At 36.8% G+C, this 24,067-nt stretch overlaps 2 protein-coding genes across 3 annotated transcripts in view; one reads left to right on the top strand and one right to left on the bottom strand.

Annotated features, from left to right (window-relative positions):
* Window positions 1-11,904, bottom strand: part of LOC122076233 (cx9C motif-containing protein 4) — a 12,657-nt gene extending 753 nt beyond the window's left edge. Inside the window, exon 1 of one of the 2 annotated variants that reach the window (XM_042641563.1) lies at window positions 11,491-11,904. In XM_042641563.1, the coding sequence (XP_042497497.1) occupies window positions 11,491-11,576 (86 nt within the window). In that variant the 5' untranslated portion in view covers window positions 11,577-11,904. The remainder of the gene's footprint in view (window positions 1-11,490) is intronic. The other variant, XM_042641562.1, reaches the window with a different exon arrangement.
* A 1,223-nt stretch (window positions 11,905-13,127) lies between these two features.
* On the top strand, window positions 13,128-22,617 carry LOC122075533 (acyl-coenzyme A thioesterase 13-like). The gene is made up of 3 exons (XM_042640593.1): window positions 13,128-13,535; window positions 13,670-13,813; window positions 22,125-22,617. Exons 1-3 carry the CDS (start codon window positions 13,353-13,355, stop codon window positions 22,266-22,268), a joined length of 471 nt encoding a protein of 156 aa, XP_042496527.1. The 5' UTR covers window positions 13,128-13,352; the 3' UTR covers window positions 22,269-22,617.
* The last annotated feature ends 1,450 nt before the right edge of the window (window positions 22,618-24,067 follow it).

The following is a 24,067-nucleotide window of genomic DNA, read 5'->3' as shown; positions in this document are numbered from 1 at the left end:
AAAAAAAAAAAAAAAAAAACCATCTTTGACTCACCTATCAAACTTTCATCCAAATTGGATTTGACCAAGTGGCAAAATAAAGCTTTAAAAATCCAATTTTACATGAATTCGAGGATATGCATGACAATACATTGTATAGCTGAAAAAATATGGGTGCATGGACATACACATTAGTATATTTGATCGAATTTGGGTCTTGAATTTGACACGTGACCAAACAAGGAGTCCTCACCTTATCCAGACACAAGACAGAATTACATGGGCCAACCAAATAAGGCAGAAAGAAAGTTTCCCTACAAGTCCAAGAAGCTTTAGTCTTGCGTACTTATTCTTGCGATAGGGAAAACTAATATGGTGAATCTAACCATTCTGACATCTCGGAGGTAGTCTAAATAGGACACATGTCAAATTTCAGATCAAATTCAATCAAATATCATATACCCCAAGTAAATGGCATACCCTCCCATGTATATCCATGCATCATCTTGGTGGTCTATGAATCATTTTGTCTGTCTCAAATTTCCAATGCTTTGCTTTGTCACTAGGAAAATTCCATTTGGGCAGACTTTTGCATGTGATGAGGGACACTAACATGTGCACCAGACATCAACAACGATGAAAACATAAAGCTCTAATTTCCTACACGGCCTACCTAGGAAGGGCTTCCTGATCTGTCCACACATTTGCATGTGGCAGACAGTTGGGTCCCAGATATTGTAGATAGGTAGATCTCAAGATCCCCTGTGCATACCAAATTTCAGTCCAAAGAAAGTTTGCCTTGAGGAAAAATGGAGCTTTGAAGAACCCAAGACTACGGGAGAGTGCACAGTAATGGTCGGAGTACTAGTAAGCATGCATAGATATACAAGGAATGCAGGCCAATACATGGGAAGGTATTTGATTGAATCAGGGTCTAAAATTTGGCGTGGCTAATCCAGACCATAACTTCTCTAGCCAACAGTTGGAATAGCCATAACCCATCCATGTGGCACTATGTCAGAGCAGGCAGCAAGAAACCCCTTATAAGTAGATGGTGCAAAGGTCCTTTAGTGCCAGGATAGTAAAATTCTTCGAGCCATGAGATGTAGCCTTGTGCACATGGCCTAAAAAAATTAATGGAGTATCTATTTTTAGATACTGATTGTATTGAGGGAACACAAGAAATCAATGAAAAAAGGACAAAAACAAAGCGCAATTTACAGAAAATCTCCAGTGTTTCCAAAACATTGTACGAGGTAAAGCCTACTAGATGCAAAATCTTCTGTATTTCTCAACCATTTGGTTCATAACAGAAACATAACATCAAATGATAATTAAGGTGGTGCCTAATCATGATCTAATGCCGGCAGTGAATCATGTATGAACAGAACAACAACTACTCACCAATGGACCATTTGATCAAAATAACCAATATTACTAATTTTAAGGGAAGGATTTGTCAGTTACTAGAGCTCTTATCTCCACTAGTCAATTCCTATTTTGCATTATTCCTTTGCTCTATCACCATTTGGAGCACTATCCGTTAACTTTCCTGGTAGTTAGGAAAGGAAGGATTTGAAAATGCAAACATAATAATTAGAAGAATTGGGTAACTTCCAAGTTCCCTGTAACAGCAATTACAATTAAAAACACTATCAGAACCCCAGTAACTTCATGTAAGAAATGTGCCTATGGATGTACCTAGAACCTAAACAAGTAGCCTAAGCCTTTGACAGACCAATTAAGAGGGAATCTAAATTACACTATTTGAAAGAGTGGAAAGTGAAGCACGGTGCATGCCAATCAACTTCAATAGTTAAAGGCCCATGTCTCCTCGAGCTTGCACTTCTCTAACTAGAATTGACATTGAGGTCTCATATGTTCAATTAATAGATTTTTACACAATTGGTATCCAGCTTCAAATTTGAAAGATATACTGGCTACATGCCAGCCTCTTTACTTTGGCATATGAATAGCCAAAAGCTTCTTCAAGATAAGAGCCAAACAAACACTGCACTTTCAATAGCATAACTATGTTGCACACAGTAATATATCCTTAACCTAAATATTAATGCCTACACAGAGAACCATAGTGATACCCACTTCACCAGAGCTGACAACCCAATCTGCCCTCATATATTGGCTAGTATCAGGCCTGATCAGGATCAGCAGTGTCCAATCAGAACTGCATTACTAAGTTTTAAAATCTTTACTGCACACATTTCCACCTCTCAAGCTGATAATGGGGCTTATCACAGCATATAAAGCATAGTGTGTATCAAGAAACTACTAACAGTGATTCAAACGTCACACCCTGAACAAATCCGGCACGTTATCATAAGCCTCAAATTTTCCCATGGGAGACAAGTGGAGTGATAAGAGAAAAGTTGTCCATGAGAAAATTGGACACACATTAAATCCAAAAGCCCAGCAAAGTTTATCAAGAAAAAGTAAAGGTCAGATACTCTCAGAATAACAGTAGTACATGACCAATAGTAACACCATTTTGCATAAGCAACATTGACCTCTTGAATTGACGAGCAGGGTATATTATCTAGTAAACTTCTTATTCATTCGACCTCCTACCAAACATCATTATGTAAAGGTAATGGACTACAATTCCAAGGTGGATTTCAAGTTCAAGCTCACATTGGAAGATTTCAAAGAAACTTCTCCAGAGAATAGATGCATATAAACTTGCATATCTAAAACCATCAGACTGGTACGAAACAAGAATCATCATACTTTTATAATAATTCAACTCAACAAACCTTACCGCAACTATTTGGGGTCAGCTACAAAAAATCCTGTTCCACCATTCCACTCTATTTTGAGGCTGGATCTGCAGACACCATATTTCCGATTACAATTAATCCATAACCCACTTTCAAGACCATATTCTATGGTCATAGTTTAACAATAAGAAAATTTTCTCTAGGAGGTACAACTAGAGTGGAATCTCTAGGCAGGTGGTGTATGTCTGTCATCTGTAGGCCTGATGCATCCAATCTGAACCACTGAATAGACAGCACCATTTGGGATTGTTAAGGCGCTGAATTTGCAGCACATTTCAACCATTTGGCCTTCCTCCAGTGGATTTTTCTACCCATAGAATTTAAATCATAAAAACAGTAATGACATCAGCAAGTCTGATTGTTGGTAGTTAGGGTATCATATGGATTAACCATCTGTCAAATTTTGAAGCCAAACAAACCCTATCACATGTCCCACTATCTATTGAAACTTTTCCCTCATTGTCCAAGTCTTGACCAAAACAACCTGTTGATTGTGTGCCACACTGCCTAGTGCCTTTCTACTGAAACTTAGCACAATAGATACAATTTGTCCACAACTCAAGAGAACCAAGTCAACCAACTAAACTGCCACCTTGAAAATAGAAGTTCCCAAGGTTGCCCTATAAATGAATACAGCCTTTGTCCAGGAACAACATAACTCATCTAAGAGTTCCAAGTTTCAACCATTTGGGATCGACCATACTCGAGCATTCGGCAATGTCAACCCATCTTGGCCTTATTGGAATATGCATGATCAAGTATCCATATAAAATTATTTTAAAATATTCCTCTGTATAGAAATAAAAGAGCAAATAGCCAGTGCTGGTCCTGCCTACATGGGGTCCTGGAATGGGTGAGTTTCAAGATGGTCCTAACCTTTGGTGTTTTTTCGTGAAATATTGCCAGAAAGAGAGTGTGAATCTTCCAAAATGACCATGTGGATGCGCCTAAAACATGGTTTTTTCCTCTGAACTTTGCTTTATTCCATAACCTTGCCTTACGGAAGAAAGTGAAATGTTTCCCTCAAGACTCGAACCCAGGCATTTGCCTGGCAACCTGAACCTGTTACCATTGCTTAGAGCAATGATAAATAAAAGTACCGGCGGGGGGGGGGGGGCTTAAATAGCACTGTAGTGTAATACATTCACTTCAGAACCATGGCCCATGACCCACTGTCACAAAATCACAATAGGATTTTCTAAATAGTGCAGAGATTGCAACTGAGTGCAAACAATCTGAAAGGTGGATTTCTAAAATTTTCCTTATTTTTCTCGTTACTTCATCATCACTCCAAGGTGTTGGGATGGCACACCACTGAAAAATCAAACCCCAATTGAGTTTAACACCAAGTATATTAATACAACTTCAGCTACTATTGCCATGGAAAAACCAAATGAACGTCAAATTTTGTTGAGAGAGAAGCTTCCAAATCTCAGCAACAACATCAAACTCAAGCCTAATCCCAACTTAATGTGGAAAAAAGTAAAAGTGAGAGTAAAAGGAAAAGGAAAAAAGCACAACACCAGCAGCTCAGGAAAATATTAGCTAAACGGGGTCGGTTACATGGATCCTTGCCCTCCAAAAGGCTCTATCTGAGGTCACACTTGGGACAATACCTAGACTATGCACGCCAATCCTCACGACTTTCTCTATGATCATTTTAGGCCTGCCCTCGATTTTTTAGCTCCCTCAATCTGGATCAGATCACTCCACCTTACTGGAGCATCCCTAGGCCTTTGATGAACATCGTCATACCACCTCGGATGACTTTCTCGAAGCTTATCATTGACCAATGCAACTCCCAAATCAGCTTGAATATGTTCATGCCTTCATCCTTCCAAGTTTTGTTACACATCCATCTTAACATTCTCATCTCTACTACAAATAGCTTATCTATATGACATTTCTTAACGACCCAACATTCCACCCCATACATCACAGGTAGTCGTACAACAAACACATAGAATTTTCCTTTGAACTTTAAAGGAATATGTTGGTCGCACATCTCCACTTCATCCATCCCACTTTAATTCTCTGTGAAACATCAGCATCTATGTTACCTTCTTTATTTATGCTTGACCTCAGGTTTCTAAAATAGTCACTTTGCGGTGTCTCTCTCTCATCAGTTTTTCACCATATCGTTATACATCATAGTGTGACTAAAGTTACACATCATATACTCCGTCTTCGATCTACTTATCTTAAAACCTCTTCGTTCCAAGGTGATCTTCATAACTTCAACTTAGCATTAATCATTGTTTTTGTCTCATCCACCAAAAACGATATCATCGGCGAAGAGCATACACCACAAGACACCATCTTGAATGTTCTTGGTTAAGTCCTCCATGATAAGTGCAAAAAAATTTGGGCTTAAGGCTGATCCCTGATGTAACCCAATCATAATTGGCATATCACTGCCTTGACCTCCAACAGTTCCCATACTAGTCACCATGCCCTCATGATTATATCCACATTTTACTTGACACCCCTCTCTTCTCTGGTACATGCCGGATTAACTCTCTTATGACTCTGTCATAGGCACTTTCTAGGTCAACAAAGACCATATGGAGATCCTTCTAAAACTCGGCCTACATAGAATAAGCTTCGAAATCCTAGGCCTGCAATTCAAACATTGTTATGATGAAAGAAAAAAAGACATGGATAACCCGAAACTCTTACACAAAACATGACCTCAAATAGAGTTGAATGGCAACATAGGACTCATGTAGCTGATGCCATTTAGATGGGAAAAGGCTATGGTTAGTTGAATAGAGTTATAATAACAACTGAGACTAAACATGTTCTAAACCCTGAAAATTTTAAATACATTCAGAACCAGCTTTATAACCTTATAAAGAACAATCAAAGGTATAGCCATGGTTCACTAGGAATAGACACAATGTTCCTTGATAGCAAGAGAAAATTGCTTTGGTCTAGTCTAGTTGTGTGGATTCTCCAAGGATCAGGCATATTGTTGTCCTGGGGTCTGTCTCTCTCCCTTTTGCAGCCCTCCTCCTCCTCCCCTTAAGGAATGGGCTAAGTTTGTACGTAATTTTCTTCTTCCCCTTCGGGGCCTTCTATTTCTCCTTTCCCCTTTTTTGGTAGTAAATTATTTATTCACTAAAAAAAAAACTGAACCTCATGAGTTGCAAATCCCAATTTCACCAATCTGTATGCAACCTGATTATTCTCTCTATAAGACTGAACAACTGTCCACCTATTGCCATGTGTTGAGAATAGCCACCCCACCAGTTCCATATATACCATCGTAAATCTCTGTGCTTCGGAGTATGCTTACCACAATTTGTACTTCCTGTAGCTAGTTAATCAATATTTAACTCCAAGCATAAATACAAAGCATAACCTTTCACCCATTATTGCTCCAAGCTTAAATACAAAGCATTAGATTTCATCCGTTTTGTCATTTTAGTTTCAATCATCAACAAGGATTAGAGACTGAAGAGAGATGTTCGCATAGAATTAGAGCTCGTAAAGAGAGTGGAAAGGTGCTTCTGGCTTTTCGTGAGATCAATTTACTCCACATTTTGGTAAAAACTAAAAACCAATTATTAATACGTATATAAGGTCAGCTATATATTTTAGAAAGTTGAATGGTAGACAATAAAGAAATGAAATATAAATAAGATGATGCTATTGAGATGAGTTATGTCAATATTAAAGAGTTCCAAGACTAGGACATATCAATGAGTGCCTTTGAAGGAACTAAATTATAGCAGCAATAGGTGATAAGACAAGTGAAAATTGATTGAGATGATTCGGCCATGGACAAGGGGACAGTAATGTAGAACTAGAATCACAAGTGATTCTAATCCCAAGCAAGATCTGAAATTCTGGCTGAATAGAGAATATGTCCTCCAATAGGCTCTTTATAGCTCTCAAACACTCTCTCACAGCAAACACATAAAAGGAAAATAAGCAAAGAAAGAGAATTTGATGGAGGGTTGAGAAGGGGGAAGAAGTACTAGTGAATGGGCATCTCACCCTCAGGTTTGGGCATCTCACCCTCAAGTTTGGGCATCCCACAGCACAATAGCATAAACTATCTTTTTTTCATTAATAAATTCGTGTTTAATGTTGTAGCCCTTTACAAACTTATATAGAAAACTCAAAACTGACTCAAACTCTAAAAAAGAAAGGCCTAACCCAATCCTTAACTAATTGGGAAACCTAAACTAATTAGAAAACTGAAATAACAAATAAAACAGACTCAAAACAGGACTCTAACTAAACTAATTAATTAAATCCCGTTTTCTTACTTTCTACCCATATTTTAGGCCCACTAAAGTGGCCCAATACAAAGAAAACCCATGGGATCAAAGGTCCAACACATACATAACCCAACCTAAGGCTTATTTATAATAAAATAAGCCCATTAAGTGACTTATCTGCATCAATTTGCCCTTTTTTACAAAAAATTCGACCTCGAATTTTGTAGAGTGTGAGGGTGATTCTAGCATGGTGCACGTCCCTCTTCAAGCCGTAGGAAAATTTAGGTAGCTCTTTGATAATAAGGATGTAGTCTACAATGTGAGGAGCTCGATCTTCAAGATACTTTAATGGGATGACGAACTCCACATACTCAGCTTCAACAACTTCAAATGTATCCATGGGATCATCCATATGAACGCCTTCAACCACTGTCTTCTTGATCTCCACAATTTCAATCTCAAGCTCCTTAAGATCTTCCTCTTGGCTGTTCATAGTCATCACAGTTTTTGTAGTGTCAAGTTCCTCAGTCTCAACCTCATTGTCCATTGTGGCAACCTTGTTGCTTTCGAATTCTTCCACATGAGTCTCGTTGATGGGAACATCAATGACTAGCTCTTCCTTGACAATAGGAATTGCTAGAATTTCTTCAACACTAACCTCAACTTCTGACTCTAGTTCATTGGTTGGAGATGTCTTCTCTTGTTGCTCCTTTGCAATTTGTTGCAACATAATGGCCACGTGGTCAAACAATTCCTTCATGCTCTTGTCACCTACAGGTGGCTTTGGGGGTGTAATTGGAGGGAACTCTAGTGGAGAGAAGTACATACTTCCTTCACGTTTAGATAAGGATATGTCTGCCAACTCATACTCCATCTCGTCCCAAGTTCTAGGTTCACGCTTTTGAGCTTGAAGTTGCCTTTCACAGACTCTCCATTGTATTCGAACACAATCACTCATCTGGAAGTAAAAGTATTGAAGCCGTTGCATCTCTGTCAAGTTGTAGTTGTCAAAGTACACATCTCATTCATATATCCATTCAAGGAAGATGTGTGAAGAAAGTTTCTCATGAAATTCACGTGGCTCCATCTTTGGTCTGGCTAGGCTCTGATACCACATAATGTAGACTCAAAATTGAAATAACAAAAAAAACAGACTCAAAACAAGACTCTAACTAAACTAATGAATTAAATTCCGTTTTCTTACTTTCTACTCATATTTTAGGCTCATTAAAGTGGCCCACACAAAGAAAACCCATGGGATCAAGGCCCAACACATCATAACCCAACCCAAGGCTTATTTGCAATAAAATAAGCCCATTAAGTGACTTATCTGCATTAGATGGTGCAGAGCAACTTATAAATTAGTAAAAAATATTGCTCTAAATAAAATAGAGTGGAAAGACAAGATTTGTATGGCTAACCCAGATCCCCAAGTTATTGGAGTAAGGCTTAATTGAATTAAGTTGGCCCTTTGTTATGAAAGAAGTAATTCAGTTGGGTTCATCTATAAAGATAGCCTTTCAATATTCCTCTTTCAAGTTGGGAACCAAATAAGGAGCATGGGCAAGTCAAAAGCCAAAAGGAGTGGACAAGTAGATTTATTAGTAATAATAAAAAAAAAATGGTACCCAGTGCATAAGGCTCCTACCATGGAGCAACCTTACCCCCGCTTTGCAGAGAGGTTGTTTCTAGACTCGAGCCTGTGACCACTAAGTCGCAATGGAGCAACCTTATCATTACATTGAGTCTCACGGCATAGAACAGAACAAGAGTTAGCTAGCTTAAAGACTTCTAGGCTTTATCCCAACTTAATGGGGTCAACTACATGGATTCAATCAAGGATAAAGAAAAGGAAAAATAAAAGGAAAGGAAACAAACCAAAAAAAAGAGTAAAGAAGTAGCACACAGCTAGATGGGGTCCGCAACATGGATCCTAGCCCTCCAATCCGCTATATTCAAGGTCATACTTGGAACAACGCCTAATTTGTGCATGTCTTTCCTCAAATCTTCTCCTATAGTCATTTGGGCCTGCTTCTAGTTCCTTTAGATCCTTTAATATGGATCAGATCACTCCTCTTTATTAGTGCATCCGTAGCCTCCGTTGAAAATGACACCACCTCAAACGACTTTCTTGAAGCTTATAATGGATTGGGGAAACTCCTATATCTACTCTAATACGTTCATTCCTTACCTTATGCTTCCTAGTTTTCTCACACAGCCATCTTAACATCCTCATCTCTGCTATGCATAGCTTATCTATATGTTGTTTCTCAACTGCCCAACATTCTACCTCATACATCATTGTCGGGCATACGCCTATCCTATTTTACCTTTACCCTTTGCAGGGGACATGTCAATCGCACAAATCTCCGAACATACCCCTCCACTTTATCCATCCCATTTTAATTCTATGAAACACATCATCTTCTATATTGCCTTCTTTATTTATGATTGATCCCAAATATCTAAAAACAGTCGCTTTGCAGTATATCTCTATTCTCAATAGTCACCACATCGTTAATGACTTCTCTTCATTTTTGCGTTTCTCTCTGTGGTAGAAATCCACATTAGGTTTGGTGCACCCAATTTATAGTGTCCATAAGATATGATATTTCTAAACCAGACAGTATTTTTAGGTGATCCTTCAGATTGTTATAAGCAACAACAATTTTTTTAAAGATTTTACAACAGATCTTTTTTAGTATTCCTTTTTCTTTTTGGTTCATACAACTTTTCCATCTCAAAACAAACCCCCAAACCACAAATGTCTTTACCCATTGAGAAAGCTGGCACCTTCTACACTAGATGAGAAAAGGTCCAAAAAAGGTACATGTCAAGAATCACTCCCTACTTGAGCCCTGTGGAGGACTCCTCTGGTTAAACCCACTGGTGGATGATATACATCCATCTAGGGCTGGCCATATGTCAAGTTTCAGGTCCCATCTTTTTGTATGGCACAACATGTTATGATTTTCATCTAACAACAACTAAGCCTTATCCCAACTAAATGGATCGGCTATTCTTGTTTCTCAACAGTTAAAGCATATTTGCCAACGGATAGAAAGTTGAATATTCAACCAATTTTTAAATCTCTACATTATATGTAGGAAAATAGGATTGGTCTAAAACCCACCAAACTGATAGATGATGACGTGGGAAATATATCCCCAAATTTTGACTACGATGGAGCTGCCAAACGGCAGATATTTGAGCTACCGAGCGAAGTTTGCCTTGGTGAGCTGAATTCAAAGGAATTCTTTGGCCTGGATAAGTTATATCCTACTATCTTACATAAACATATCTGTGATGTGGCCAGGCAAGGTTGAAGCCAGGGCCTCAACCATAACACAGCCCAAGTTGACATCTACTATCAAATGACATCACTCTAATATTTGCCTTAATATTTGCAGGCTCAGATATGTGCAATATTATGAAACTAAGTGAAGCACTGAACTAGTCATTATCCCAAACCCAAAGACTGAATCAACTAATCTGTGTGAATAACAATATCATGGAAGGCAAGTTGATTAAGGACTCCACTAAAACATGAGGAATCTTTAAGAAGTCAATAACATGGATTGGCTCTACAATTCCTTTCCAGTTGAAATCACAATGGAAATCTTGAAATAATACTAGTCAAAATAGAAAGAAACTCTCTTCTCTCAAAAGTTGTGCTGAAAATAGATTGTGCCTTACTCTTCACCTGATTGCTCCTTCACTACTGACATAGGGTGAGCTCTGATGGATATCTGTTTCAGGGTTACAATATTGTCACCTTTGCATTGTGCATATACAGAACTCGGCCAAGAAATCCCGAGTATGAAAGGACAGGTGCAGGAAAACCCATCAACCAAACGAAGCAGGACTAATATATGCAAGCTAAGAATTACTGCCAGCCGCATGGTGGCTTTTTAATTAACAATTGGCTGCTTGGTGAGTTGCTCGCAATAAGAAATAAAAATTATCAGCAAATAATGGCTAAAACCTAATTAAAGAAAAATGCGCCTACATACTTAATTCATGATGAAGTCATCTGAAATTAGATGATCCCATCCGGTTTGCGTGCATATGGTGTTCACCACAAATGGACCCATTTCTGTCCATCACCAACTATCAGTAAATGATAGAATTGGTTTCATTCACACAAATCTAAAATTTGTAATATTCACTAAATACTAGCCAGACTCGTGACTGGAACTGGATATATATATATATATATATATATTGAAGCAAGACTGCATATGTGCAGACACTGAGAATTTCAAATGAGATCCCCATTGAAGTTAGAACCCAAACACAGCAAGGATCATCACGGTTAGAACGAACTAAAGCCCACCCATGAATAAAAAAATAGCAATCAATCAAAATATAGCAAATAAGTAGCACGAAATTTCTTAAACGGGCATGTTGAGTTTTAATGATTCAAGGACGTAGAACAACAGAAATTTCTTTCTTCGGATTTTATGAAGAACACCATAAAATTTTACCTCTGAGGCATGAAATTGTTCTTGGAGAGGCAAGCTTGAATATCGCAGGCCTCCTTCTTGCAGGGCTCTTTGCTGGGCTGTGGCATCTTTCCCTGTTCCTTCAAATTTCTCAAAATTCAGGAACCGACCTTTGTTAAGAGATGCTTGTGGCCGCTTCACGGGCTAGAGGGGTCCTCGTCAAATGTCAAACTCAAGGGAAGCAACGTGGCGTGTGGGGGCGGGGATGGTTTCTTTGACAAGGATTCCCACCTCACTTCTCAGAACTCTCGCACATGCTCACGCCAATGCTGCCTAAAATTAAAGCTGATTATCGGTGAGGAGTTTGTTAAGGTTGATATGGAGGTCTTTCTGGCAGTTTCCAATAGTCCCAGACCCCCAGGGGGCTGCAACTTTGGACTGGGTTGGTTCTGGTCCGAGCCTTATTGCTGATTCAAGGTGTGCATATTTACCCAAAAAAAAATCCAGGTGTGCATCCGGGTAGGGGTGTCAAACCCTAGTTCCAACAGGGATGTAAATGGATAGTCGAAATTTGAATTTGAATTCACATTAACGGGTATCTATATTCAGTTAGGGGTATCTGTATTCAGTTAAAAGGTATCCCGAATAAAATCCAAATTACCTGAAAAATAATTATCTGATATGATTAAATAATCAATTAATAATTTTGAGGGTTCTTGAAATTTAAACAGGTTATAAAGATGGATTAAGAGCAAATTATATTCATTGGGGGAGGAATGCCCATATTACTTAAGTCAGAGAGTAAATGAATAGTAGAAAATCCGAATTCAATCTGCATTTGCATTTCTTTAGGGATATTCGAATCCGGTCAAGAAATATCTAAATCCGAATTCTATCTGTATCCAATCCGTTTACATCCCTAGTTCCAACCAATAAAAATGACTAAAAAAACTTGGATTGAACCAAATCGATTCTTATTAGATTGGTTTTGTATTGAGTTATGTTGGGATATATTGAAAACCAAACTAAATCAAACCGAATGAAAATCAGGAAAAAAAAAAGTGATTATGAAGTTATAACTAAGGTAATTAATAATCCATTTTTTGCCATATTAGTGAGCTTTTTTTTATTTTTTTTATTATTTATTTATCTTTTTTGTAAAGGGAATTGTTACAAATCAATGACTATGAAATTATGGATATGAAAATTGATCTATAAATTGTAATAATGTTTCCATTGATCTTCTTGTTCACTGTACAAAATTAGGATAGTTAAATAAATGATTGGATGGTAAGGTTGATTTTGACAGTTTAATATTATTTATTATTTTAATAATTAATTATCCATTGGTTTCAAATTTAGTTATCTTTTTTCATACAGTGATAAAATCGTGATTTTATCATAAAATTAAAGTGTTTTTACCAAATTTTTTGTCATTATAGGTTATGAATGTAAAATTTAATTATGGTTCAAGCCCGATTATCCATATCCAATATTGAAATATCAAAATAAATTGAAACTAAATCACACGAAAACAAAAATCAACTGAAAATTGAAATTCTTTGATGGATTGATTTTGATCTCCCTCATAATTCGATCAAAGCCAAACCGACCGTTGACACCCCTACATTTGGGCTTCCTCTTAATCCTAACATGGTCCAGCCTCAGCCTGACCTTGGCCTTGGCCTGAGGTTCTGCAATCCTTACCTGGCATGTCTAGGTTGGGACAATCGTGATCCAATCAGAGTCAGACTCATCAGCCAATCGGTCAACGTCAATCTGTTGAAGAATTAAATTAAAAGAAAGAAAACCCCATTTTTTTCAGTCAAAGAGAATAAACGATTTAAAAGTTCTCTGCAATTGGTATTTCCAAGTGCCAAATTCTTTTGTGATAAACGAGAGCAATGGATTTGGAGTCAGTGAAGAGAATGTTAGAAAAAGGGGGAGATGCGAGTGAGAACGCCTCGATCGATGCGGTGTCCGACAATTCGACGTTTTTCGACCCTTTTATCCTTCAGGGAATTCAAGTCGATGTCATCGAACCAGGTCGAGTCGTCTGTTCCATGAAAGTTCCCCTTCGTCTTCTGGTAAGTCAACATTACCGTTCATCTCATTTGGTCCCAACCCAGAAACAGAAAACAGGAAATTTAGAAAATGAGAAAGAAATCCCTCTTTTTAATGTTGATGTTAAGTTGGGTTTTCTTTTTCTTGTTGGATTAAGAATTCTGGTAATTTCCTTCACGGTGGAGCGACGGCATCTCTGGTAGATATAGTTGGATCAGCGGCAATTTATACCGTTGGAGCTCCAACAACTGGTGTTTCTATTGAGATCAGTGTTTCCTACTTGGATGCTGCTTTTTCTAATGTGGGTACAATTAATCTGCTCTTTTCATGAATTTAATCTTTATATCTTTTATTTACATATTGGTATCGTACTTTTATTTTCTGCATATTGGGTTGCTTCCTCAATTGAGAATTTAAAGAATCCCCAAGTGTTTGTTACTTTCTTTCAATCAAAATTGACCAGCTATGAAGTTGTAGAATCCGAGAGTGGAGAAAATTAAAGATGCTGTTTCATCACCTATTGGAAATAGATTGTTGCTGTTGTTGAAAATAATTGATAATCGTATCAAGTTTCATTAAGATTCAAGATCATAAGACCACCTGTAGAAATATTTCAGCTTGTAGCTGTGTGAAAATATGCAGATTGGGCCTTTTCTTGTGAACATGGGTCCTGTAGGATGTTATGGGTATTTAATTTAGTCTTTGGATACAGTATGATTGTTGCTATTTGTAGGTTGCTTATCTTCTAAACTGGAATGAGCCAATTTACCCATTGATGCATCTTCAAACACCGGCTTGAATCATAACTGCTACCCACCTACATAGAGTTCTTGAGTCTTGACATATCGATTCAAGTTTGTGGAAGGAACGCAACGTCAATCTAGTTCCACTTAAGGGTCTACACAGCCTCAGTATGGCCAGTGCCTACCACCAGACAGTTCAGTAACTCGACTCTGAAACATGACACTTCCAAAATCCTTGACTTATCACAAACAAAAGTTCTTCTCCATCTTTTGTGGGTATCCATTACCATGGTTTAAAGTATCTCCGATATGATACGATACCCCTCCGATACGCGTCTTAAATTTAGTTGACCAATACGGCGACCGATAACAATACTTTAATCATTGATCTTTAGCATATCTTAGCGTATCTCCAATATGTATCTTGTCCATTACGACAAAACTCAGCCTTATCCCAACTAAATGGGGTTGGCTACTTAGATTCGTGCAAAGAAAAAAACGGTAATAGTAAAAGGAAAGGAACACAACAAAAACTATGCAGTAAAATCCCAATTAAATGTGTTCAGTTACATGGATCCTTGCCCTTCAATCAGCTTTATTCGAGGTCATACTTGGGAGAAGGCTTAAACTATGTGTCTTTTCTCACTGTTGCTATGTTCATTTTAGGCCTTCCACTAGCTCTTTTAGTTCCTTCAATCTAAATCAGATCACTCCTCCTTACTGGTGCATCCACAAGCCTCCGATGAACATGGCCATACCACCTCAAACAACTTTCTTGGACGTTATCATAAATCAAGGCAACACCTAACTCAACTCTAATGTCTAATATAGTTTTTCCTTACTTTATCCTTCCTATTTTTGCCGCACATCCATCTCAAATCATCATCTTTGCTACACATAGATTATATATATGACGCTTCTTAGCTGTCCAACATAGCCCCATACATTATAGCCTATCATACAACTATCCTATAGAATTTTCCTTTAAGCTTTAAAGGAATATGTTAGTTACACAACACTCCAGACGCGCTTCTTCACTTCATTCATCCCACTTTAATTCTCTGTGATACATCATCCTTTATATCACCTTCTTTATTTACATTTGACCCCAAATATCTAAAATAGTCACTTTGCGGTATCTCTCTCCTCAAGTTTCACCATTTCATTATCCATCGTAGTCTGACTAAAGTTACACATCATATACTCCGTTTTCGTTCTACATATCTTAAAAGCTCTTGATTCCAAGGTTGATCTCCATAGCTCCAACTTAAAATTAATCCTTGATTTTGCCTCACCCACTAAAACAACATCATCTGCAAAGAGTATACACCACAAAAACTTGTCTTGGATGTTCCTAGTTAAATCATCCATGATAAACACAAACAAATAAGGGATGTAGCCCAATTATAATTGGGATTCACTTCTTTGTCCTCCCATGGTTCTCACACTAGTCACCATGTCCTCATACATATTTGCTCAACACCCTTTTTTTCTCTAGTACATTCTAGATTATCTCTCTAGGGACTATGTCATAGGATTTTTCTAGGTCAATAAAGACCGTAGGGAAAGCTCCCAGTAGCTTCAAGAACCTTCTCTTTACTCATCAAAAAACAAACCGACAATCTTAACTAGGCTATGGAGCCAAGCTTCTATAAAAAATGTATATACCGAGATAGTATAAGGTTCTCATTTGAATTGAAGTTATCATATATGTCTCATTAAACGTGATGCACAAGCCCTTCAATCCCCACAAAATCTCACAGTATGGTGGGCTTACGGCATATTTTCCAAGTTTCATAGCTATGGCAATAATATTACATGAATCAAAGAGGTTGCAAGCTACAAAGGGATGTTGTGAGGATGGGTATGGCTGTGTCTTTATTGTTGTGTTTTCCTAGATAATGTGGGGAGGGAAGCACCGAAAAGTTTAAAGCCCTTTAAATTCTTTAAATTGTGTTTATGTGCTTTTTGTTCTAAATGGAACTTCCAGAGGTATCAGAGAGGGTTATACCTCAGGTTTTGGTTGGGCTACTTGATATCATCAAGAAACTAAGGCCGTCAAAGAAGTATTAAGATGGAAGAAGCATGATTGCTAACTATTCTTTATGATAGGAACTTTTGGGCTTTTCTTTTATTTTTTATTTTTTATTTTATTTTATTTTTAAATAACTTGCTAAAACATAAGGTGAAATGCAGATTTGTTAGGATGATTAAAACTCCCAACAACCTACTGCCAAATAAGGAAAGGTGTGTTAGCATACAGAGAAAATGTGATAAGATGTAGCTAGTGTTGCATGGGATGATTGGAAAAGTGTCTCTGTCTGGATTTTGAAACTGGATGTTGGTGTCTTTTTCTCAATTTTTGTTGCATGTTTTTTTATTTCTTCCCAAGCTTTTGATGACATAAAGAAAGCGTTATAGGTCATGATAACTGTCACAAGCAAGGTTTGAGGTCTCAGTTTCGCCACTGGTTTTACCTAGGCCAAAAACCGAGATCTCTACGAGATCTGGTATTTTTTGCTAAGACAACTCGGGATTGGTTTCGGTGGCCATAAGGCCAAGTTAACCCTTAAAACTTCATCTAGCCTATTTTAGACTTTCTAAACACAATGTAACATTAGATTTTTAAAAATCATACTCAGAATGGTACTTTGACTTCAGACCCTAGGTTGTTAGTCTATGGTGTAGGTGAGCTCTACCCTAAGCTATTCCACACAATATCTAGGTTGGTAGTTCTTGAGTTTTTTTATTTTTTTATTTTTACCTCCAAGTGTTCTTGAGAAGAAATGGAACTCTAGAAGTTGATGTTGAAGTGTCAATCTTCAATCTCCAAGGATCAATATTGATTTTTAGGTAGTTCAGGTGAGACTTGGCAAAGAGAAGCACCAAAAACCTTGGTTGGTAGGGTTTTATTCACTTGTGAGGTGAGACAGGTGAGATCCTGGCGAATGGTAAGATCACGAGTCGAAATAGGGAACAAGAAGGAACCAAGATCGAAACATGAACTAAGATCTCAGTGATTGTCATTTTTACATATCATCTGTCATCTTGATTCAGTAAATAAAAAAAGAGAGAATAGCAAGATCTTGTCGATATCTCAGTAAGACCTTGAACTATGGTCAGAAGTGTAAAAAACTGAAACAAAAATATAACATTGGATTCTCTATGTTCCTGTGCCCTGTTGTCTGGTAACTCCTACTTAAGGGCATAGTTGTCATGACATCATGGTGACCCAAGGCGATGGAGGGGTGGCTAATAATTTGGTGGTGAATCGCCTGCTATGGCATTGCCATGGCTATCAAATCGCCCATGTATTATTTTTATTTCCCCTATTTTCTAAAGTTATTGTGTATGTTATAATATATACACTATGACATAAAAAACCTATCAACATTAAGCAACATCGAGTCATAAAAATCAACATAGTCACACTCACATCAAGTCATAGAAAATCAACATGACTTATTGACATTTAGAGAAATGCTTTTCTTCTATAATAAGTTTTATTAGTCAAATGATTTTAATTTTAGATTAGACTTTTTGTAGTAGGTATAACACAAAACTAACTTTCCAACAAACCTAAGATTACTTAAATCTAAGTTGTTATGACAAAGTTATGTTCCGGTGAAACTTATTTTAAAGTGTGCGAATGCTGTTAAATTGCCTGAATGGAAATAGTTTTATTGACATCAAAACAAAAGATTATTTTACCGGACTTTTGGTTTTTAGCAATGTTCTACTCTAATAAGATTTATAAAATTTTCAGAATTGAGAAAAATCTTAGCATTCGAAAGTTGAAAATCGCCCTACAACCAGAAATCCAGTCTTTTATTCTTAAACTATTTTTGTTGGATTAAAATAGGGGGTGTTTGCTTATTTATGAATAATATCTTAAGTAAATGAAATAACAAAATATAAAAACATTTGTTTAAATAGCATTTGGCATAAATAAGGGCAAAAAATATAAGGCAGTATACAGTACAACAAGGCGACAGTCGCCTGGACGGCAAGGCGGTGCCTTGCCTTAGCAACGCCTTGACAACTATACTTAAGGGTCCTCCCCTTTATAACCACATATATTAAAAGTTAAAAAGGACCCCTTTAAAACCATTATTTATAAATGGTTTTTTATTCTATTTAGAATATACTGCTTATTTCAAAGAATTCAGTATTGAAGCGAATTGGGTCCAATTTGTGTTGTCCATAAAAGTCTTCATATTTCTTATACATGTGCATTAAAATAAAAACATTTTATTTTTGCTGGTTCTGTTAAGGTTAATGAAAAGTGGCATTTCTCATAAAAAAAAAAAAAAGAAAAAAAAAATACCCAAGGGGGTAGCCGAGTTGGCACGGGACCTTCGCTTTAGGAAGCGTGTGGTTATGAGTTCAACTCCTCTTACCTCCTTGGGGCCACTCACACCGGGGGGGTTTAGTGCTCTTCACTGCTTTTAGTGAAAGTTGAATGGTTCTTATTCAACCGCGGCATGACTCGGTCCATGCGGTTGTGGGGTCAGTATGGGCCCAAGGGACTAGTCAGGCCAAAGGCCTGGATACTCGTCGTTAGCAAAAAAAAAAAAAAGAGATAACATTTTCCTGCTTTGCCTTTTTCCTTCTTTTGTAATTATGAACAACAATCAAGAAAACAACACAACAGCTTGACTGTAAGCAGGATAAAGATACAAGTTGACTTGACCCACGTCACAAAAGATTCATGTGACCACTTTATTTATGCAAAGAAAGTCAAAAGATCCCTAACGATGGCAAGGCACATTTGTTTCTTACATTTCCAGCATTTATTTTCATTTTGTTATCAGTATCTCCATTGGTTAATGTTAACGACTAATGAGAGTGAATTTTTGGCAAAGAAAGGCACAAACTCAGAGAGGCCACATTGTGCTTGCTTTCCCTGATTCTGAATATGAAACTGGTCTCTTCACTCGCAAACTCAAAACCAATTTCTTCTTCTCTCAAGTCTTTATTTTCTTCTCTTTCATGATGCCTAATGCATTTTTTCGGTATCCTTTACGAAAAGTTCCCACAAGCTCAAATGTTGCAAATATAGACAAATAGACTTCTTTCGTAAGCTAGGCTTTAAGAACTTCAGGAACTCGGAGAAGTAGACTCTAGAGGGTTTGTGCAATAATTTTTTTCATTATAAGAAGAACAATAAAGAAAATAGAATGCATTTTCCCAAGATTCTTTGTCAGGCAGCCTGAAATGTGATTGCATTTTCCAAAAGTATAGCATGTGTGTAATAATTCTCTTTATGATGAGGAGAATTAAAGGAAATCTGCATGCATTTTCCTTAGATTCTCTATTTTAAATTACCTGAAACAGATAGTTTAAATGAGTTCCATATTCTGGATTATGTTGTCTTCCATCTTTTTTCTGCCCACCTCGTTATTTCTTTTGGTGAGTGTGCTTTCTTTCCGTTGGCCTGATTTTGCTAGTGGTTGAAACAATATTTGAGGCGGTCTTTCCTTGCATCACACTTCATGAGGGTTTTGAATGATCTGGATGAATTGTTAATATTTATTAAATTTCTCTTGTGTTGTTATTTGGTTAACTTGTGTAGAGCTGATAAAATAGTGGGGACCATGGTTCAAGAACTCGAGCGAAACATGCGAAATTTCGCATGTTTCGCAGGTATCGCCAGAGGTTGAAACGAAACCTCTGGTGACTTTCGAAAATCCACTGTTTCGACCAGTTTCGACCATATTTCTCATGTTATGACCGAAACATGGGAAATTTCGACCTTCTCTTGTGCATTAAATTTCCTAAGTGTGGGAAACGCTGGAAATCTTCATTTTTTGACTACCAAACATAGGGAAACAGTGTTCTGGCACTTATTTATGCCAAATATCATTTAAGTAAATGAAATTAAGATATTATTCATAAATAAGGAAATACCCCCTATTTGAATCCAATAAAAATAGTTTAAAATCAAATTCCTAAAGGATAAAAAGTCAACCCCCCCCCCCCAGTCCAAGAATAAAAATTGGATTTTGGTTATAGGGGCGATTTTCAACTTTTAAATGCTAGAGTTTTTCTCAATTATGAAAATTTTATAAATCCAATAATGTTAAAACATTGCTAAAAACCAAAAGTCCGGTAAAATAATATTTTGTTTTGATATCCCTAAAATTATTTTCATTCAGGCAATTTTAACAGCATTCGCGCACTTTAAAATAAGTTTGACCGAAGCATAACTATGTCATTATAACTCAGATTTAAGTAATCTTAGACTTGTTGGAAAGCTGGTTTTATGTTATACCTAATACAAAAAGTCTCATGTAAAAATAAAACTCATTTGACCAGTCAAACTTATTATAGAACAAAAGCATTTCTCTAAATGTTGATTCTTTATAACTTAATGTGACTTAATGTTGATTTTTTATGATTTGATGTGGCTAAATGTTGATTTTTAATGACTTGATGTGGCTTAATGTTGATTTTTAATGACTTGATGTGGCTTAATGTTGGTTTTTTATGATATAAGGTATATATAGCTTACTAAATAATGTTAGAAAAGAGGGTAGTGAGTCACTACTTGGATGGAACCGTCTAGATACTATTTGGAATTGGGTCACTACTTTCGAGTGTTGAGTAATTGAGTCACTACTCTTAAGTGTTGATAGATAACTATTGATGATGTAATAATTTTATTTATTTTGGATGATTTGTATTATATCTTATGTTTTGATGCAGATTGTAGACTATATATAGTCATTATGTAGTATAGTTTCAGAATTTAAGTCAATAAGTCAGCGTAATGATTATCGAACCTTTGGTTCACCACACAAGTAAGACTATTTTTTTTTTTTTTTTAATATATATATATATATATAATTAATGATGTGAATGTGTTAGAAATGTTTAAAATAGGATGTACATAAAAAATCAGACAAAAAAAAACATTGTTTGGGGGTCGAAACCTAAGTTTCCACCATACCGGGAAAAATTCCCTAGTATCTTCGAAATTTCCCAGGTTTCGAACGAAATTTCGGTCTCCCCAAGGGTCAAAACCCAATACCGTGAACCTTGGTGGGGACTATGCAAAGCAACTTGCCCTGCACATTGGATTGAAGCAACATGAAACATAACTTTGATGAGGGTTATTTACCATAGCCTTTGGTTATAAAAGAGTGGGAACATGGAATCATTTTACCTATCCTTTTCAAGTTTTTATGTCCTAATGAACTCCATGGAGATGGTTTTATCCTGGTAAATTTGTTTTATGGTTATTCTTGTCAAGGCAGATTCGTTCTACTGTGGCATATATCAGGTATCCCCTAATGTAGCATTTTTTCAGAATGGCAATTACTGTGTTGTGTCCATGACCTGCTAATTCAGGTTGACTGTGGGGTGTTTCTCATTCTGGATGCTGAAAGTATGACTGTTGACTGAATAAAGTCTCTGTTGGTAAGAGTATTGTTTATAAAATGACCACATAAGTTTCCTTTCCCCTGTTCTTATTCGTGAAATGTATTGAAAACTAGACAGATATCTTATGTTTCTCCATGTAATTTACATTCTGGTTAATCAGTTTGCCCACTGATTTCCTTAATTCCTCTCCCTGGAATTTCTTCGACTGTCTCTGTGGGAATCCATTTGTGCCAGATTACGTACTTATTCTTACTTGGCCATTACGGTTTTCTCTTATGGGTGTTGTTTATCAGTTGATGGCCATTTGTTCTGCTGGTCAGGGTGGTAGAGTTTAATTTTACGTTTGGTAATTGTATATTAGAAGTTTGTTTTCTACAGATCTGGATTTGGATGAGTTGGATTGCTTGATTCCCAAATTTGAGCCTCCAATTGTAATTTGAGGCCCATCTGACATGCAATCTTTGTCATTGTTATTGAATTCAGGATGAAATTGAAATTGAGGCCAAAGTGTTACGTGTTGGAAAGGCAATTGGAGTTGTCAATGTTGAGTTGAGGAAGAAAAAGACGGGGAAAGCATTTGCCCAGGGACGTCACACTAAGTATCTTGCTGTATCTAGTAAATTATAAAGGGTCCTATTACCTTCAGTTACATGTTAAAAAGCATCATGTTTAAGCCATATCCGTTGCAAAGGGAAGACATCGGTTGGTGAACCAATAACATACGTCAGTCATGAGCTAATGTGTTTAAATCCTTGCATGCTGTGATCTGAGAATTGTTATCTGTATCAATATAATTTACATCTTCGGTCTGTAAGCAGGAGTAAAGTCAAGTAACTTAATATTTGATTTCTATTGTTGTGTTTCTTTAGGCACAAAATCCTATGTAAGCTCCTCATAATGAGAGCTATGAGATATCATTTCTTTGTGGCACAACTTCCTCATAATAAGAGCTTCGAGGTACCACCCTTAGATTCAATTCCCTTTTGCTTAACATCTCAACTTCTTTCTGCTGTGTGGCATGTGGTGGTGAACCATGTAAGTTTTGGTTCTTGAAGCTCTCAATTTCAATAATAGAAATATCATTGAAAAATTCCCCCAGTCCCTCTCCAAAAAAGATAAAACTGTACAATTTTTTAGTGTGTAAAACTTCTTTGTAGCTACTTCTTACAGCTATCATGTTGATTGAGCATCCAAATTGGCAAAAAATACAGCAGTAATCATATCTCATTTGTCGAGAGTATGCTTTAGAAACCTCTCTGATTCAGTTCCTGCATCCTTTTATCGTCTTTTGAATGTACACCATGTGAGAGTGCAATTTCCCTCATGACCTCACATCAGGATTTTTTTTTTTTTTTTTTTTTTTTTCTCTCTCTTCCCCTGCTTTGGACATGTGGACCCATATGAATCATACCTTTTTCAGGACCACCAATGGTATGGCATCAGATACCTCCCCACACTGGCGTTGTGAGGAACCTTCTCCTTTTTTTCAAAGAAAGAAAAGTCTAGCATAATTCAATAAACATTATGAATATAAATTGTTCACAGAACAGTTTAATTTACATAATCTTGCATGCCTAGCTAACTCATGCTCTACTAGTACTAAAGATCCATCCACATTATTATTTGCAGATATTGTTTCTCTATTTAATGCGTTTCTGGATAACACTTTGATAATCTATTATGGACTAGGGTATGTGTAACCTAAATTATAGAACAGCAGTGCACCAACTCCAATTTGGGAGAGAAGCATTAAATGGTGGCTTATTTTCATTCTTATTATTGTTTCTTTATATAGTAGGCTTCATGTACTTTTGTACTGGTGCTCACATAGGTATTAGTCTCAGTTGATTATGATTCTTTTTTTCTTTTTTTTGGCTGATACAATAGATCTCTATTGATATTGTATCGATATTGGGAATCCAGTGATACAGATAAGTAATGCTTGAAACACCGACACAATTCCAATATTTAGAACCATGATAACAATCCCAACAATAACACCAGGGAGCTGATCCAGCTCCAAAACCAATCATTTTATGTTTTCCATGAAAAGATAAGTTATTGGAGCTCCCAAGAACATTCAAGGCTTTACTTTGATCCAAATCCATGGCATCCAATTGATTCATTTTTTACTGTCAGAAATTTCAGCATACAACATGCCTTCCATTCTCTTTAGCTCTTCAATGACATAGGAACGATCTCCTTCCCAATTATTTGTTTGATTTTCTCAAATAAGCTGGGCAGATGAATCCGATAAATTAGTGCAATAAGTTGTCTCCAACTTCTTATATTCTTCCAGTATTACGGCAAGATCTATTGAAAAGGGTAAGATTAAAGTTTTGGATTCTGGCCACTGATTTTCATTATGATCACAATTGGATTCACCTTTGTTGTCAGAACTAGAGATCATAATAGCATAGCAAGAG

The sequence above is a fragment of the Macadamia integrifolia genome, chromosome 4, assembly GCF_013358625.1.
Source record: "Macadamia integrifolia cultivar HAES 741 chromosome 4, SCU_Mint_v3, whole genome shotgun sequence".
NCBI lineage: Eukaryota > Viridiplantae > Streptophyta > Magnoliopsida > Proteales > Proteaceae > Macadamia > Macadamia integrifolia.
Note: the sequence above shows the minus strand (reverse complement) of the source record. Positions and strands in the feature narration are given on the sequence as shown.

Excerpts from the sequence above, each read along its gene's own strand:
- LOC122075533 (XM_042640593.1), top strand. The coding sequence starts at position 13,353 with ATGGATTTGGAGTCAGTGAAGAGAATGTTAGAAAAAGGGGGAGATGCG. Across the intron at positions 13,536-13,669 it reads AAGTTCCCCTTCGTCTTCTG|AATTCTGGTAATTTCCTTCA; the intron begins GTAAGTCAACAT and ends TGTTGGATTAAG. Across the intron at positions 13,814-22,124 it reads TGGATGCTGCTTTTTCTAAT|GATGAAATTGAAATTGAGGC; the intron begins GTGGGTACAATT and ends TATTGAATTCAG.